Source organism: Melanostigma gelatinosum (assembly GCF_949748355.1).
Source record: "Melanostigma gelatinosum genome assembly, chromosome: 2".
NCBI lineage: Eukaryota > Metazoa > Chordata > Actinopteri > Perciformes > Zoarcidae > Melanostigma > Melanostigma gelatinosum.
This window is the reverse complement of record NC_136635.1, coordinates 27,391,069-27,409,238: the sequence shown is the minus strand read 5'-3', so window position 1 is coordinate 27,409,238 and position 18,170 is coordinate 27,391,069. Positions and strand designations below refer to the sequence as shown.

At 41.9% G+C, this 18,170-nt stretch overlaps 1 protein-coding gene across 8 annotated transcripts in view; it reads left to right on the top strand.

The window, feature by feature from the left end:
- The window catches only part of myo9aa (myosin IXAa), a gene marked incomplete at its 3' end in the record, with an annotated part of 96,658 nt that overhangs the window by 50,530 nt on the left and 27,958 nt on the right, over nucleotides 1–18,170 (top strand). For 6 of the 8 annotated variants that reach the window (XM_079291094.1, XM_079291096.1, XM_079291092.1 and 3 more), the window contains exons 5-14: nucleotides 120–219; nucleotides 2,355–2,408; nucleotides 5,114–5,211; nucleotides 5,326–5,452; nucleotides 8,172–8,261; nucleotides 10,813–10,929; nucleotides 11,071–11,205; nucleotides 14,726–14,847; nucleotides 16,552–16,693; nucleotides 17,456–17,651. In XM_079291094.1, the coding sequence (XP_079147220.1) occupies nucleotides 120–219; nucleotides 2,355–2,408; nucleotides 5,114–5,211; nucleotides 5,326–5,452; nucleotides 8,172–8,261; nucleotides 10,813–10,929; nucleotides 11,071–11,205; nucleotides 14,726–14,847; nucleotides 16,552–16,693; nucleotides 17,456–17,651 (1,181 nt within the window). The remainder of the gene's footprint in view (nucleotides 1–119; nucleotides 220–2,354; nucleotides 2,409–5,113; nucleotides 5,212–5,325; nucleotides 5,453–8,171; nucleotides 8,262–10,812; nucleotides 10,930–11,070; nucleotides 11,206–14,725; nucleotides 14,848–16,551; nucleotides 16,694–17,455; nucleotides 17,652–18,170) is intronic. The other 2 variants (XM_079291093.1, XM_079291097.1) reach the window with 1 other exon arrangement.

Here is an 18,170-nt window from a genome sequence, read left to right as displayed (position 1 = left end):
ATGATGTTCTCAGGCAAAAACACACATTTTGATTCGCGAACAGTGAAGATTTTATTTGTAGCCAGTTTAATTTTACAGTCACTAACCGTAAGTGGAAATGTTTTTCTTTTTGTTTTTAGAAACTACCACGTGTTTTACTACCTGCTGGCAGGAGCGAGTGAAGAAGAGAGGGAAGCCTTCCACCTCATGAAGCCTGAAGAATACCATTACCTCAGTCAGGTGGGTCCTCACAACACAATCAACTTTATTTAAAAACAATATCTTAACAACTAATCTGTCCCGGTTTTGTTTTACACTTGCTGTCAATTTGCGTTTTTTGTGTCTTTACGGGTTTTGGGTTGTCTTATGCTTTTGTCATCGTGTTAATACATGTTCAGAGTTGCGTGTGTCTGTATTGGTGTCATCGACCAGTCGTTAACCCAGCACATTTACCTCTGTGTCTCTGCAAACAGGATAAATGAGAGAAACCAGCACACAAAGGAAACACATTCCTCTGTTGGTTGCTTTCAACACAGACTACATAGTCCCTCTCTCTCTCTGTCACACATATGAACAACACATGTAGCTGACTAATCTCTGGAGACACGTTTTATTTCAAACCTGTCTGTGTGTTTGAGTAGATTGTGTATTCATTTGTGTTTTGTGGGTGTAACTGTAACTCGCATGTGTGTTTGTTTTGCACACACTTTGGTCACCATTTACATTTTGACACATGCACTCGCACATCGTCATCCGTACACCATCACCGACAAACACAGACAGAGACAAAGAAACAAACAGTATCCGTCCCTTGTCTTTGTTGCTTGTGTTACACACAGCGAAAACAGGTTTCACCACAACCATAAAACAAAGCCATGCTCAGCAAACACGCACACACACATTACATGTATGGAATGTGGATGTTGTGTAAAACTTGTTGCGTCTGTTCCCTCCGAGCTTTGACAGTCACACCGTGACAACCAGGGACCTGCTCCCCTCCCAAATCCTTTACGCCTACGCAGAAGAGAGCAGGGAATTCCTTCCATTCCTCCCGGCCACTGACGCGCACATGCAAACACACAAACACGCATGCATACATAAAAGCACGCACCCATTCTTGCATTCTGTTCTCATTCTACCCGTCTCTTGTGCCTCTCTTCCTCTTTCCCATTCTGTGTATTCTGAGGAGGTTACATAAGGAAAACCAAACTCTCGTGCGGTTGGACCTCTTGCATGGATTTCACAACCTGTCCTGTGCACACAATCAACACAACTTGTTTACAGTCTACGTAAACACAAGTTATGGCTGTCCCGTCCCCCCCCCCTCCCAGTTATAAATTTTTCTGTATTTTCCTTCGTAAGACCACACCACGTGGTTTTGCATCTGTTAATCGGCCAATTAACTACAAATGTACATTTAACTGGCCAATGTCCAAAGCAAGCCGTAGGTTTTGAGATTCATTTCCTCATTTTGTGGCAACAATTAGATCTGATTGATGTAAATTGTAAATGAAAATTATTTTGGGGAGACTTTCTTCAGATGATTAAAATATGAAATCAATCAATTGCAGCGAAGAATTTCTTTATTTTTCTTTTCCAAAGTTACATTAACATCTGTAAGAAAACCTCTTGGCTGAGTCTTGCAGGCTGCTAAAATGCTTTTCATTGAATAGATAGGACGCTAAAAAGACGTGCCAGAAAGGCATTCATGTTTATCTGGTAATTAATGTCGCATGGATTCTGAAATCCCAGATGGTGCTGGCTTTCGGAACAGACCTGGAAAAGAATTTCAAAACAGTTCCTGCTTACAAACTGGAACATCGTGCAATGCAACAGTTACTTCAACCTAAAATGACGGTTGTACGCTGTGGTAGATTTCATATCTCGCGTAAGTTTAATGTGCATGTTTACCCTTGAAGGTAGGAAATCAATCATAAACACTGTTGCTCAAAAATACAGTCAGCTGTGATTTAAAGTAAAGCTAAGCCAATCATTCACTCTGAATCCTTAATGTCCATGCGTGTTACAAATCTGCCGCTTTCATTCCTCCTCCTCCTCCTGCTTTAATGACTCGATGTGTTCAATCATGACATGTGCTCGTTTAGTCTCTGTGAACATGATTCGTGTGCATACATCTCTCGTCCTCAGTGTCCTTGTGCTTTGACTTACGTCGGACTGTTTACTTGATATTTGTCTGTATTTTAATGAACAGAGCTGTGAAGCTCAGCCGTTGCTTGCATCTTAACAGCACGTCCCTTCCGTTGCTGTTAGTTGCATATACATCTGTGTTTAATTGTGCAGTATGTGACTTCATTTGAATGCTGCTGTCTAACCGTCACCTCGCCCTCCTGTAAACTCTGCCTTAACATTTCCAGATGACAAAGTCAACCAACCAACTGCACTGGGACAGTTACTGTGAGAGTGAAGGGGTCAGTATCTGTGTGTGTGTGACGTCCGTGTGTCTGTACGTGTTGGAGAAACCTCAACAAGTAGATTTTTTTTTTGTCACCTGAGCACTTGCAGCTCGAGCCACACTTTCCCTGCACACGTTGCACACCCCCCTCCTCCCCTCCCTCCCCCTCCTGCTCATTTTGCTGCTTTGTGGATATGTCCTGGTTTGGTTCGGTGTTTATTTCCGCATTGTTTATTTTTGCTTTTCCTCCCTGAGTTATGTTGGTATCACATCCTGGCCACTGTAGATGCCTTTGTTGCTGTAACCTGTGTGACTTGTTTGATCATTGACTGTGCCGTGTTTTCTAGTAGTGACAGTGAAATCCGCCATGCTGACAATGAAGTCCTAACTATGTTACACAAACAAATGTGGGTGACATTGAGTTTTTCAAGTCTTTGACATTTATCAAGAATGTAAAAATCTAACTAAGAATTTACACAGGGGCAAAATTAAAGTTGTGACTCTCTAAAGACCTGAGACTAGACTCAGACGCGCCTTCCAAGGACTGGAGACTTGACTCAGATTTGCCACCCAAAGACTTGAACTTTCCCTATTAAGACTTGAGACTAGACTCACACTGGCCCTCTCAGGACTTGAGACTTAACTCAGATTTGCCATCCAAAGACTTACACTAACCCTCTAAAGACCTGAGACTTCATTTCGATTTGCCCTCTAAAAAAATTGGCAAACCCCTTATGGAGCTGAAACTTGACTTGGACTTGCTCTTAGGACTAACCCTCTTAAGACTTGGACTAACCCTCTTAGGACTTGGACTAACCCTCTTAAGACTTGGACTAACCCTCTTAGGACTTGGACTAACCCTCTTAAGACTTGGACTAACCCTCTTAAGACTTGGACTAACCCTCTTAAGACTTGGACTTGCTCTCTAAAGACTTGAGACTTGACTTGGTCCATAAGGTCTCAAAGTACAGTACCTCGACTATAAGTTCCCTGAATAGAACATCATTTGTTTGCCGCCATGCAACCTGTGTAAGTGTTTGAGTAATGGGCTGAGGTTTTAGTCACAGACTGGTGCCATTGTTCACCAGTTAGTGGCTGAGCTGCAGTGTATTTACACGCTCGTTCCTCTATGTTGCCTCAGGACATTTCCCCAAAGACACACCCTCACCTCTCAATCACTGCATCAGATTCAAATCACACCCTGCAGCAGAAATACTTTGATTGAATGATGTCAATGATCAGAAAAGTCTTTTGTGATTTGTGTTGTTTTTTGTGGTGGTCGTTCATCTTTCTGTTTATTAACTCATGTATGTAACTGTGCTCTTTTATTCTTGAGGTTCATTTTATTGATCCATTAATTTCCCCCTCCTTCTATCTCAGTGAGGTAATTGCATTTGTGAATGTACATGATAGCAGTTTATTTAAGTTCAGAATTTCTGAATATAAATTACTATAAATATGCTGTGAGCAATGGGATAAGCCCTGCAGTCACGGTCCATATGAGGAACAATATCAGAAGGAATTAATATATATTAACTTCAGTTAACTTTATGAATTTCACCTTTTTTTTACCAAAACATCAAGGAAAGTAATAATATTAATATATGTCGACAAAGGATATATATTGATGAATTTGAATGAATACGGTGCTTTTGTAATGTTTTGTTTTATTTACATCATCTGGGGTCAACAAACACCTTTTTACTACATGGACAGATTGTTGAAGTTATAGCAACTCTTGTTTTTACGTAGATGTAGATTTTCCTGCTCTAGAAATGTAACACCAGAGTCACGAACAGGTGAGTGTAAGTCTCTGCCATGAAAGCAGAGAGCCAGGGTGGCAAGCCGGAGGCACGTCGGTGTAAGTGTGAGTCCCGTGTTTGGAGTGTTTGTCTTTCTGAGGCCTCGGTATGTGATAATTATGGCAGCCGTAGTGGAATGGGCCCATAAAGCAAAGAGCAGAGCTCTCATTACGCTGGGTGTATACGACGTAGTTGCATCAAAGCATGTGGTCCTGGTCTGCAGCTCTTCCTCTTGTCATAAACAACTAATCCAGATCCAGATTTATCCACGAGTTTACTCCTGCTCATGTGCGTTTGCTTGTTAAATAATATTCCAGCTGCAGTATTTCATACAAAGTATTTTAATTGTAGTCACTGTATTAATCAAGTCTTGTCTATGAGATCTGCACTTCACATGTATTACATGTGCCTTGTAAGAACTTGTGCATGTAAGCGCCTGCCCGAGAGGAACAAACTCCCGCTCTGTCTCCTCTCTGCTCGTTCGGCCCGTCGTCCATCACTCAAACACAGGAACACACCGTAAACCGCTGCTCTGCTCAGCTCCTTTTTTACCAGCTCGCCAATAATCTGTGGATTGGTTTAAAGGGCTTTTCCACGACATGAGCAGAACGTGCACGCTCTCTGCACACCAGACTGGAGGGTTTGACCCCCGAGCTTCTTCATAATAGCTTATTTTAGCAAGAGTCATTCATTCCGTCTGCTTCAGGCCACTCTGCTGCTTTTTATTTGTGTCGGCTGCCAAATAAACTAAAAACCTATTTTAGGCACCTTTTGTTGGGCACAGTGTTTGGGCACTGTGTATGTCAACAGTCTTTAGTAAAGTCCTTCATGAGCTCTTTTGGCTTTCAGGCGGCCGTGTCGTAACAGCTCCTGTGAACCTGATGACACCTGGTTGCTGCTTCTTTTTCCTTTTCTGCAGGACTGCTTCACAGTCGAAGGAGAAGACCTGAAGCATGACTTCGAGAGGCTTCAGCTGGCCATGGAGATGGTGGGCTTTCTTCCTTCCACGCGCAAAAAGTGAGTGTCACACACACACACACACACACACACACTCACAAGACCGCAATAAGTGATCCACGTCATCTGTAAGGATTTGTTCATAAGTTAAACGTTTCCTGAACTGTTGTTTAGGATCTTCTGCCTGCTGTCGGCCATCCTGCACCTGGGCAACATCCGCTACAAGAAGAAGACCTACAGGGACGACTCCATCGACATCTGTAACCCCGAGATGTTGCCTGTCGTCTCTGAGCTGCTGGAGGTACGGCGAAAATAATGCTTCACGTACTCTAAATGTGTGTTTATATAAATACAAAAACATAGGTGGTGTCAAATGATGCATGATATTCCTGCTCTGACTGTTTCTTTTCTGTTTGTATTGTCAAACAACAAAATATGACTTAAATTAAGATGAAATAAAACACTCTGGTTTAAATATGGGTGCCTGATGTAAAAGACTGAATAGAGTAAAATGCTTTTTTAGTTCTCCATGAATCGTATTATATTTGTTGATCAATCAAGTTCAGGGACATGAAGTGCGACAAGACTTTCCCGCCAGCATTTACTTGTACCCCGGGAATCTATGTGTCATTTTAATGTGCTCTGTAACAGACCACTGTTACCTCTGTGGCGCTCGCACACATACAACACTGTCCTTTCAAAGTGACCAGGGGCGGACTGGGGGAAAAAAGTGGCCCGGGAGTTTACTGTCAGACCGGCCCACTCAATGCATCGCACGTATCGATGTCAGTGGCCTACTTGGAAAAATACCCATACACTTAACATTATTTTCGATGATTACAAAGAAATTACATCATATATGTTTTTTTTATAATAATACTCCAAGGTAGTAGTTTGCTCGATGAATATGCTGAACTTTGGGCTAGTATCAGATGGTTATACGTATAACTACAGAGCCTTAAGGAATGAATGTCAGCAGAGAAAGACCACACAATAAAGAAACTGGAATCAGAGGGTAGAATTAGTTTGAACTATATTGAAATGAACAGAACATACGATGGGGTGTGAACATCAGTGGTATCAGTAGTGTTGCATGCTGGGTGTGTGATTGTGTGTGTGTGTGTGTGTGTGTAGGGGTGTTGAAGGTGCATAACAAAACAATAAGTTAAGTAACAGAACCTAAACTAACTCTGCCAGCCCAGGTGCATTATAGTCACATAGTAATAAAAAACAATATCAGTATACTCATGTGTTATTATTACCTCACTACACGAGTAGCAGCTCACTCTTTTCTGCAACACCGTCTATGATTTTCTCACTGTCCAGCATCTGCAAAACATCTGTCTGAGTAGCCATCAACATAAAAGCCTCCAGGTGCTGTTGAGAGCTGGTTAACTTAAACATTATTTGACATAAATTATTAGAAATGATAAGATTGCCCTCTTTACAACTACCACCATGGATAGCTTGCTCATCGATTGTAAGCAAGTAACTACGGCTAACATGTTAAATTAAATAATCTCGATGATGCGAACAGCGCCAGCTTGCTTATTTGACCAGATCATAACGGTCTCAATTTTGGACATTTATCATTTATCTAGCTAACGTTAGCTAGGCTAGCTTGTAGCCGAACACCTCATCTGTGAAAAGCAAGCTAACATTGGCCAAGTCAATGCCACAACTTACCATCATAACACTGTCACCAGTCGGTGGTTTCCCAAATAAGTCAGAGATTTTTAAATATTTTGATGCACCTTCCTCCAGATATCTCTTCTTTTTCTCCCTGAGCTTTTCAGCTCCACCTTTAAAGGATTTACGTTTTGGTACCGGTGCCATGCTGCTAGCTCGCACTCAAAACGGCTTGTCTCTGAGCGAGTGACGCAAGCTGCAGATACATGAATCCGTGACGGGACGCTACGTCAATAACTGACAACGCATGGTCAAATCAACGTAATTAACACAATGACAGCCACAAAGTCATAAGAACCAGTCACATATATTCATATGACAACAAAGCACATCAATCCAGCAGACCTGCAGCGGATCCACGCATTCCACCACACACAAGAGCACGAGCCATCAAATATTATTCATAAAAACGTTACTGCAGATGTAAAAAAACAAACGCAGTTTGTCACTTACCAAATTCTTTGTTGACAAAGAATTTAATCCCAGTACATCGTTTCAGTTCCAGTAAGAAGTCCTTCTCGATTCATGGACGCCGTGACAGTCGAGCCGCCCCTGTATTTCGCCGGTCTACAGCGGCCATTCGCACCTCCGCGGCCCCGCTCCGACCGTCGCCCGGCACGAGCGCACGGCGCAGACCGCGGTTATGGAGAAAAGTTTTTAAAAGCACCGTAGTGTCCAGCCGTGCTATGGCGTCTCAGATCGCGAGGAGTAGTATAATGTCAGTCTATACTGTTGATACAGTTTTCACTGATTATTGACTTTCGGTATTAGAGTCAATTGAACGTGTTCTGTGAAGCATATAATATAGTCGGGGCCGGCGATGTCAGAGACCGGCCCAAACCCCGTCGGCCTACCGGGGATTCCCCCGGTATCCCCGATGGCCAGTCCGCCCCTGAAAGTGACTGAGCTTCGTCTCACAGTCTACCATTAAAATCCATAAAGTCACGGACTGTGTCATCTTTGTGTCATCATGTTACTCTTAAGCTAAACTTTGACTTACACTTGATTTGGAGTCTGAAGTACTTAATAAATAAAACCTTTCCTTGTGTTAACTTATGAAGAGACAGTTTTTTTGTTGCTGCTGTAGATTTGTAAAAGCACTTCTTCAAGCTGTCAACCTGCACAGGATTACTTAAACACTGTCAAAGATAAAAAGGCAACCTGAATAAAAAGTGTCTGACATCAAAACTCCATGATGATTCTGTGGTCACAGCACACACTGTTGCTAATACTTTGGATACAAGTGCACACACAAATGCGTTGAATTAAATGATGGGTTTGTCATCAGATTAAACTCCCTTCACTTTCTCTCTCGCTGTCGTGACCGACAGGTCAAAGAAGAGATGCTGTTTGAAGCTCTGACAACGCGGAAGACGATCACCGTCGGAGAGAAGCTGATCGTTCCTTACAAACTTTCCGAGGTGAGACTCTCCTTCCCGTATCTGTGCGTATGGTGAAATTAGGCATGCAACAGCATCTAAATGTCCCAGACAGGCAGAGACTTTACAGGTGATAAAAACAGCAAGTGTGCTACTTAAGTAGAAGTAGACCAGGTAAAGTTAACCGTGGTCATACTTTACGTTCTGACATCCAATAGAGTATTGTATCACTTCCTGTTAGTATAACACGGTTAACAGTAAACTCTGATTGGTGTGTGTGGTGCATATTGAATTCGACCTAAAGATTCAGGATCACACTCGGTAAAGCGACGAAAGGCATTTTGCCAACTCAATAACGGCGCCGCAGCCTCGTCTCTTCAGTCTGACCCGGCCGTGTTTACAGGACAGCGTGCACCAGGACCGGATCTCCTCCACATGAACACGCATGTACACGCACTCACTGACAAACGCACATGCACAGAGTCCCTCAGTGTGTTGAGAGAGACGGGGGAAGGCATTTGAAGTCCCTCTACGGTTTTCTTTGAAAACAAACGCTGTCTGCAGATCAGAGCCATCTGAGAGGGGAGAGGAGAGCAACATGGATACACACTGGAACACGCCAGGCAGTTTGAACGGAGATGTTTTTACACATGCACACAGATTTTGTGAACTTTTAAAGTTCTCATGATGACTTTTATGTTTCATATTCCAGTGATGCCAAATGTTAAATATTTCCCGCACACATGCAGTGAATACTGTTAAAACATTTTCTTATTTTCCAGTGTACATCACTCTCAATAGTTCCCCAGATTTCAGCAGCGTTTCACCACAAACTCTCCCAAAAGATGTCGCCGTGTTACACGTACAACCTCGTAACCTGTTGGATATTTAGGAGGCATTTCAAATGAACAAACAGTGATTGTTTTGGAAGCTCTCTGGGTGGTCTCTGTGTAAATATTGCTCCAACAGTCACAACAATCTCATTGCCTGTGAACTGAAATCATACACTCAAAGAACCTCAAAGAAATCGGAGCATCTGTGTGATGAGTTTTCTCTATTTGGTCAGAGTTATGAGGCTGTTTCTGTCTGAGCACTTTTAGTCCAACTTCCTCCAAATAATGAAAAGCTCGCGGGTCATTAGACCGCAGTATGTATGAGGTTCAAAATATCTGTCCCGACTCGTGGAAGGCATATTTGATTTTGGGGTTTGCAAAAAATATCCCTGTTAATTATTTAGAAAGAAAGGGATTTCAACTTTGAGAAGCCACTTCATGGTTTGTTTGATTTCTGAACACTACGGCTCACCTTTGCTGCAGCCAGGTCAAATCTTTCCAGCGGATACGGGAATTAGAAAAGAATTTCCCAATAATTTGACAAGGAAGCTTCTGTCAAGTAATCTCCCTGCTTATATAAATGAACACACTATTATTTCTATATCTTCTTCTTTATCGACTATATATTTAATGTTTGTCATCTGAATATCATGCTGCTCTTCCCAGCAGGAGAGCTGTTAGTATATACAGTCTATGTTTAGCCTATGAAAGATAATGTTTCCATTAGGGCATGACTGAAAGTTTAACATTCTGCAGCCTCGTCCGACGGTGCTCGACAGATCACACTGTCTGTGCCGCACTCGATGGGTTTGGTGAGTGAACCTGATGTGGTAAGGACATTAGTAACGGCACAGGGACGTCCGGCTGTGATGCAGCGCCGTCTGCCAGCTTGTCTGTGCCAAAGTTTCAGCAGAGAATGAACACTGGAGACGTTTTCGGGTAGTAGAGTTGTCTGGTTTCTCCTGTTTATGTAATTTTTACCTTTTTTTAGGGCTGTTATACATTTTTCCAGTTAGAGCTCTGAGTGCAGTGGCGGCTGACAGTTCAGTGCGCATATGATTTACACTCAAACTATAAATGTTTGGATATAAAGGAGAAATACAACAGTCTGCACATCTTGACTTCTTTTTAAATAACTGAGCCAGTGACACTTTGACATTAATATGAAACCATTATACTTTCAATATTTAAATGCCTCCAGTCACTGTTATTGTTTTTCTGTATCCTGAGCCTGTACAACAGTGCAGCGTCACAAGGCCGAGCTCTAATGTGTACGACAGATGTGTGGAGCATTGAGAGTGAGCAGGTGACTCGGGAATGATGTCAAACCTCTGGCTCTGCACTAACAAGCATCATGAACTTTACTTGGACATTTAGGGGAATAACGCTCATTTGCTTTCTAGCTGACAGTTAGATGACAAGATCGGTACAACTTGAAGCGAGAGCTAGCAGCCGGTTAGCGTAGCTTTGGATAAAGATCAGAAGCAGAACGCTTGTCTCTCTGCAAAAGTAACACAATCCTCCCTCCAACAGCAACACAGCTAGCTGTACTAATTAACATGTTAACATGCAAAAAACAACATCACAACATTTTATGGTTGCACTATTTCTTGACGGACAGATATAATGTTTGTAATAGATCGAAATAACATATTTAAATTCTTGATTTAGCTGGTGTTCCCCTTCAACCAAACGTTGTCAGCTGAGACATTAGGATTGGGAGCGACATTAAAGACATGCTTCATGTGTTTTGCGTGCAGGCTGGGACAGTGCGAGACTCCATGGCGAAGTCCCTCTACAGTGCTCTGTTTGACTGGATCGTCTTCAGGATCAACCACGCTCTGCTCAACATCAAGGACCTGGAGGAGACCACCAAGGTGGGACGACGCAAACGCACCGGCTTTTACATTCACCGCCTGAATAAGAAAATCTCAGAACAATAACTGTCACTTAAATTTACTTAAGTACGACATATTTACACATTTTCTTTATACTTTTCATTTGTCCGTCTGCGTCAGATCTTGTCCATCGGAGTGCTCGACATTTTTGGGTTTGAGGATTACGAGAACAACAGCTTCGAGCAGTTCTGCATCAACTTCGCCAACGAGCGTCTGCAGCACTACTTCAACCAGCACATCTTCAAGCTCGAACAAGTAAGACATCTCTTAAACAGCCTTCCGTCTCGGGGCCGATAAATCATCGGAGCTGGATTCCGGTTTAAGGCTCTGACTGGGAGCTGAACCGCTGAGCTCCTGTTGATTTAAGATATTGTAGATCAGCCCAAGTTCTTTGGCTGTGACCATTTCCAAGGAAACCCCTCATGCTTATCACGCCACGCAGTGCACTTGCATTACAATGACACTGAAACAATGCAGGCATTCTTCATCAGATTATGCAACAGGGCTGCTGACAGTCGACTCTCCCTCCCGGTTAACACCCCGACTGAGGATGTATGTTCTCTTAAGTGAGCTGATTCTCTTCAAAAGGCTTTTTCAAAGTCATGATCTGTAAGATTTGCGTATGAGTTAAACATTGTGTTTACCTTTGAGACCGACTGAATCAGCAGACCTGCCCTGCCCTGACATGTTGGACGGGCTGTTCATGAATATCACATGACTGTCCTCATGTCTTTCCGGTTTCTTACAAAGGCAGTTGTTCACAAATGTCTTTCCCTCGCGTCACAAAGATGCGGCCTTTAAAAACTCAAGCCAAGAGGAGGAAGTTGAAGGTGACGTCGTAGTTTAGGATCGTGTCCCAGAGAACATCTTGGATCTTTCACAGTATTACTGGACTTTCTCAACAAACAAAAGGAACAATTGATCGTGTCATAGAGTGGTTCCTTACAGTGTTTTTATTTTTCACCTGGAAAATGAACAAAACACCCGAAGTGACCGTTCTTTACTTCTTCTCCTGGATTCGTGCAACCTTACTGTACTTTGAGTATGTCTGCTTGTACATATTGTATCTCGTAGGCTCCCATACACTGTCTGTGTGAGCACTTTGAGCTGACGTATTTCCAGTTTCTGTCCACCCGCTTCCTAATCTGTCAATATATTGACCCCCACGACCACCCAGTAACTCTGCATGTGAACAGAGAATGTGTTCTGCTGTTGATTTCTAATCTTTTCCACGGATCAAACTGCCACCACATTCACCTTTTCTATCAGACATCCTGGATTTTATAAGAGGGAATAAAATCAACATTTTTGCTACAATCTCTCGAATCTGTTCACAAAATGAACGTATTATAACATTTAACACGAAAGACTTGATCAGAGGAAACTGGAGAGCTCATGAATTCCCCGTGGCCGACAGACGTCACAGTAAAGCATTAGTTGTGTGTGGAAAAACCGAAAGCCTCTGAAAATGATTCAACCAGGATAAGTGGACCAAGAGCTGTCATGCTTCATATTTCCGCTGAAGCCAGCTTCACACCCTCGTCTACAGTTACATACGTATATTTCCATTCATCTGTCGACCAGTAAGTCACTCTGTTGGAAGCAGTGAGGGGCTGAATGGTTTGCTTCAGGGCACAGCGGTGGTCACGTTTAGGGGGAATGGTACTTATTTTCTTATTTTGGTCTATTTTCCAACCTCTTCAAACGACCTCTCCGCCAGTAATCACATTGTTGAAAGACATTAAATGGAGGAATAGATTGTTAGTATGATAATATTTACACTGTAATTCTGCAGCATAATCATGAGATTTACAGTTGGTTACTACAGACAGAGGCATGGCATGACTTATCAATCATAACGTGATTATAGGGATACATTTATAAAACACTATTAGCGTCAACTGTGAACAAAATAGGAAGACAACCTGCAGAGCGGGAGTGCAGATGCTGACTCTGCTCATTTTGGAGACATGCTATTGTTGAGTCAAAATAAGAGTGAATCACAGCGGTTGTTAGATGATTTAAAGGCATGTCGAGGGGGCGGATACTGTATCCTGTGTAATATAATGCAATCCAAAACAACACCCCCACAAACCACAGCTTAGTGATTACCGAAGACTTGAGTCAGCAGCCATCTGACACACAAATTGAATGTTATAACGCTCACAAACGTTTATTCCAGAGCCGCTGCATTGGATTATACTGCACAGGTGTTGCTTTCATAGTTTCCAGAGTGTTATTAAAAGACACACAAGTAAAAACCTGCCATCAGTAAGTTACTCAGGTTGATATTGTGACGGGATGAAAAGTCGCACCTGTTCTTCAGCTTTGACTTTGTTGTTCTGCAGGAGGAAATTAAAAGTCAACAGATGACACTGAACAACAGAAAGCAGTTAAAAAATGACTCGCTTACCTTAGTTTGGACCTTATTTTATTCCCTTTTTAACCTGTTTCTCTAAAAAGGCATTTAAGACGGCAGCATATTAAACAGTGAGTAAAGGACTGCATCTTTTTTCACAAAAGTTTAAAAAAAGAACCATGCTTTGGATTTTTGGTTTTCAGCAGTAGAAGAAGTCATTGGATTTTTTTACTTGAGTAACTGTAGATATAATATCGTTTGAAAATACTCGTAAAAGTAAAAGTCCTGAATTCAAAATGTTATCAACTGAAAGTACGAAAGTATTTTCAGCCAAATGTGCTGAAATGATCAAAAGTTAAAGTACTCATTTGCAGACTGGCTCTTTTCACAGTGTTATATTGTTATAGAACATTATATTATTCTGTTTTTATCACTAACAAATAAACATAAGAGCCTTTTTAACGTTGTAGTTTATCAATGTAGAGCCAATTCTAGATACTTTTGTGGGTCTATTAGTAGCAAAGTACTGCATCATATTACGTACGCAAATCAATTGTGTACAAAGTAAACTAAATGTAGTGGAGTAAAAAGCAGAATATTTACCTTTTGAAATGTTGAAAGTAGCATAAAATGGAAATACTCTCGTAAAGTACATGTACCTCAAATTAGTTCTAAAGTACAGAACAAGTCGGTGTTGAAGGATATCTTGATTTAAAAACAGTTGAGTACATCTTTTATTGATCGGAGTCCAGTGGAACCTGTTGGATTGTCTCAGCAACACAAACTACAAATCACTGCTAAAGATAAAGAATGTTTCTCTCAAACGGTCGTAATCGTAATGAAATGTCAAACATTTGCGGAAGTCATACAGACAATTTCTCCTCTCTTCCACTCAATTATTTTGGTTTTATTTACCAAATACTGAAGAAGAGGATCATCTTCTCTTATTCTTTTCCGTCAGCTTTATTGCCTTCAGTTGTGGAGTAAACAACAGTGATTAACAGCCTTCGGACTTTATCAAGAGAAGAGATGAGAGAAACGGGATTCCAGTGATTTTTATTAAACTGCCCCTGGATTAAGGTCTTTATTGGTTAAATCTCGTTCCCAGGAACACAGGACAATAACATGCATGGGGAAGCATAAATGATAAATGCTCTGAATGCTTCTTTCATTATTAAACCAGCGAGATGCCAGGAAAAGATCTGAAGAGTGTTTTATTGGACGGGGAGATGACATGAAAGCAGGCGTACAAACAACATTGTTGCTTTGATTGAAAAATGTAAAACAGCCAAACATGCATCCGGTTTGCACGTTGATAGTAAATATTTTTTGATGCCACATATACTTACAATGCTTGGAAGCAAAGTATTATGACTGACACTGAGGTCTCTGTTTGTGTCTTGTGTGTCCCTGCAGGAGGAATACAGGGTAGAGGGCATCAGCTGGCACAACATCGACTACATCGACAACACAGGCTGCATCAACCTGATCAGCAAGAAGCCCACCGCTCTGTTCCACCTCCTGGATGAAGAGTGCAAGTGAGTCTCTCAGCCCCGTCCGGCTTCCTGTTTGACTGGTTTGTTTCTGTGAAAGCTCGTTTCATTTTCCTGGGAGGTAAACCGTTGAGTGCTTCCGGCAGGTTGAAGCTAAGTTGGCGGGCAAGCCTGATGGTTGAATGGTGAAAATGCAACATCATAACAAGTGCCATGTGCCTGGTTTGATTATAGCGAGCATGATGCCCATACTACCAAACTGTTAAGAATGCCAGAAAAAGGGTTGGATGCAAAATACCAGGATGTTCGAATGCATCCAAAACTCCAAATTGGCATCCGTGAGCCGTATAACATACATGTTTGCGCAGCACTGTAGAGCGCTGCGGCTGCATATATGTGTTTGTATTAAACATCATCAATAACTCTTCTGACCTGCAGAGCTCTTTAGCCTCTTTCAGGTCCTTTATCGTACATTTTCATGATTACATTTTTACCGTGTCTTATACTATTGCCCATTGCCTCATGCACCAATCACAAAAATCAACTTGCTTGTACGTGCAAACATACTTGGCAATAAATCATTTCTCATTCTGAATGTTTTGGTTTTACGGCACCACATGGAAGACGGACTAAGTGACTAGCTGGTGAAGAACGATGAGTATTTAGCATCGATTGACCGAGACGGAGATGAACAGAGATAAAGTGAGAATGCATATCTGACTTTCATGCAACAGGAAGCCTGAAGCACCGCATTGAAATGCTCCATGTCCGCCAGAAATATGAGTTGACAGTTTTTTTTATGAACCTCATAAGTTGGGCAGTATGCCAGGCATGTGTCTGTCAGCTTGTTCCTCAGTGTTTCTGCCCCCTAGTGGCCACAATATCAAGGCTTCAGACGTCTACATCATAAGCTGCGTTAACCAGATACAACTGTGTGATTCCTGGAGTTTATAGGGAGTGATGCACACATGCTACCTAGAGGAGCTGATTCAGAGCTTTAAATTCATCTCAGCGACTTTCTACAAGCTGCAAATAAAACAGTTTGTTTTTATCACCCCTTTGTCAACAAACATTCACAATAACAAAAAAGGCGTTTGACCTACTGCTCACTCTAGAGACGCAACAATATTAAGTGTGTACGATAACGATTCTGCACATAATTGGAATATTGTCACATTTCAAACAATAGGTACATTATAATGTGTTAACCAACTGACCACAGGGAAAGATAAAGTAGCAGAATGTAAACCCTCTAAACTGCAGAGTCAATTTGATCCCTTCAGGTTCATGACTGTAATGGGACTATTTTTTACTGACAGTATTTCCTCCTTTTATTTCTCCCTCTTCTCCACTCAATCAAATTCCTCCCACTTTGAAAAGCTGGGGAGCACTGGGTCCTTGGCTGTGTAGTCTTCATAGTTCAGGTTTCACCCTGTTCCAAAAGCCCCCGGTGTCTCATTCTTCCCCTCTTCTCTTCCTGTAAGCTGCTGATTTTCCGCAGAATCGCCGGCTCTCGATATTAAAGGACTGGAGGGAAATCTGAGCCGAGATCAGTTTAAAGTGATAATCCCCGACCTGTGGCGTCAAGAGGATGAAATGTCAAAACCGGTTACAAATCGGATAACTTGCCGCGTTGCCAGCGGTCCACATTAAGTGCTGTTGTTGTGACTGGTGGAAAAAGTGACGTCTTTAATTCATGATGCTGAAAACAAAAACCCAAATCTCCTCCTCTGTCCTCCTCCGTTTCAGTTTCCCTCAAGCCACCAACCAGACGTTGTTGGATAAATTCAAGCGGCAGCATGAGGGGAACAGCTACATGGAGTTCCCTGCTGTCATGGAGCCCGCCTTCATCATCCGACACTATGCCGGCAAGGTCAAGTACGGAGTCAAGGTCAGTGCGATCCCCCACTTCCTTACGAGGTGCTGGTCAGACGGAAAGGAAGGAAAGGGAAAGAGCAGCTTTGTTTTTTAGGGTTTTATTTTGTTGTGGGAGAAAAAGTTGTTCAGACATTCACACACATCATCATCACAACCTTATTAAAGCTACAGTAATAATCCTCTTCCTTCTTCTGCTTCTTCTGCTTCTGCTTCTTCTTCTGCTTCTGCTTCTGCTTCTTCTTCTTCTTCTTCTTCTTTTTCTTAGTTGTTCACACCATACTAGTATTATTGATTTGATAATTGACTGTCATGGCTCTCCGTTAAAGCCGGATTTCATGCCATTCTGCTTGTTTTCAGTTATATAAAGGACTTCTGTGGACAGATACAAGTATTTAAATCGGACCATGTGACGATATTTATCCGATTATATTTTCATGACTTATACAGATGGTTGTGTACGTAAACGTAGCTGTATTGTTGTGATTATTAGCTGTTGTTCTCTTTGCCTTTATTTAGTTTATATTACATGAGGTAATTTGAACCTTTCATTGATATTACTCACTGTGTTGTTATTAATTTGATATTGTTACATGAAGATCAGCTGCTTTTAATTAAAACCTTCTTTCGTGATCGCACGAATGATTTATTTGGACGTCTTTTAATGTGCGGACCCCGGGACGTTTAGCAGCTGCTGTGGCACAAACTTAACGGGGAGCTAATAAAATCCACACAATACCATTGACTACCATTTAACAAAAATCTCTGGCACTCACAGGACTTCAGGGAGAAGAACACAGACCACATGCGTCCGGACATCGTAGCTTTATTGAAGAGCAGCAAGAACGCCTTCATCTGCGGGCTGATGGGCATCGACCCGTCGGCCACGTTCCGCTGGGCGGTGCTGCGAGCCTACTTCAGGGCCCTGGTGGCTTTCAGAGAGGCTGGGAAGAGACACACGCAGAAGAAGACCGGTGAGCTCCCACACCAACGGAAACACCAGTAACATGCACAAAATAGCAGTGAGACGCTGTGAAGTAGGAGATAGACGGCGACAAATTACCTGAGCTTAGAAAAACATGTCATCAACAAATATATTGTTTTTTATTGTATTAATACTTCTTGAGTTTCATTTTTGCCTAAATTATTCATTTACAGCATTTAAATGATAGATTGTATTAGAATGGATATTAAAAATGTATGAAAATCTGTGCTCGCTCCGTCAAAACAAAGAAATTAAAAAAATTTAATTTAATTAAAAAAATTAAAGAAAAGTGGGAAAGGACATTGATTTGACTGCATGGCATGTGAGCATCAGGTACTTTATAGTACAACAAGAATAATGGGAAACCAGCAAACCTCTTATATCCGCTTGCAGTGTTGTTGTTTTTGTTGTTGTTGTTATCAGCAGGTCTGACTCCGCTGAAGCAGCTCGGATGAAGATGGAAAAATGAAAAACAAATGATGCTGATGATGAAATTACAAACATTTTT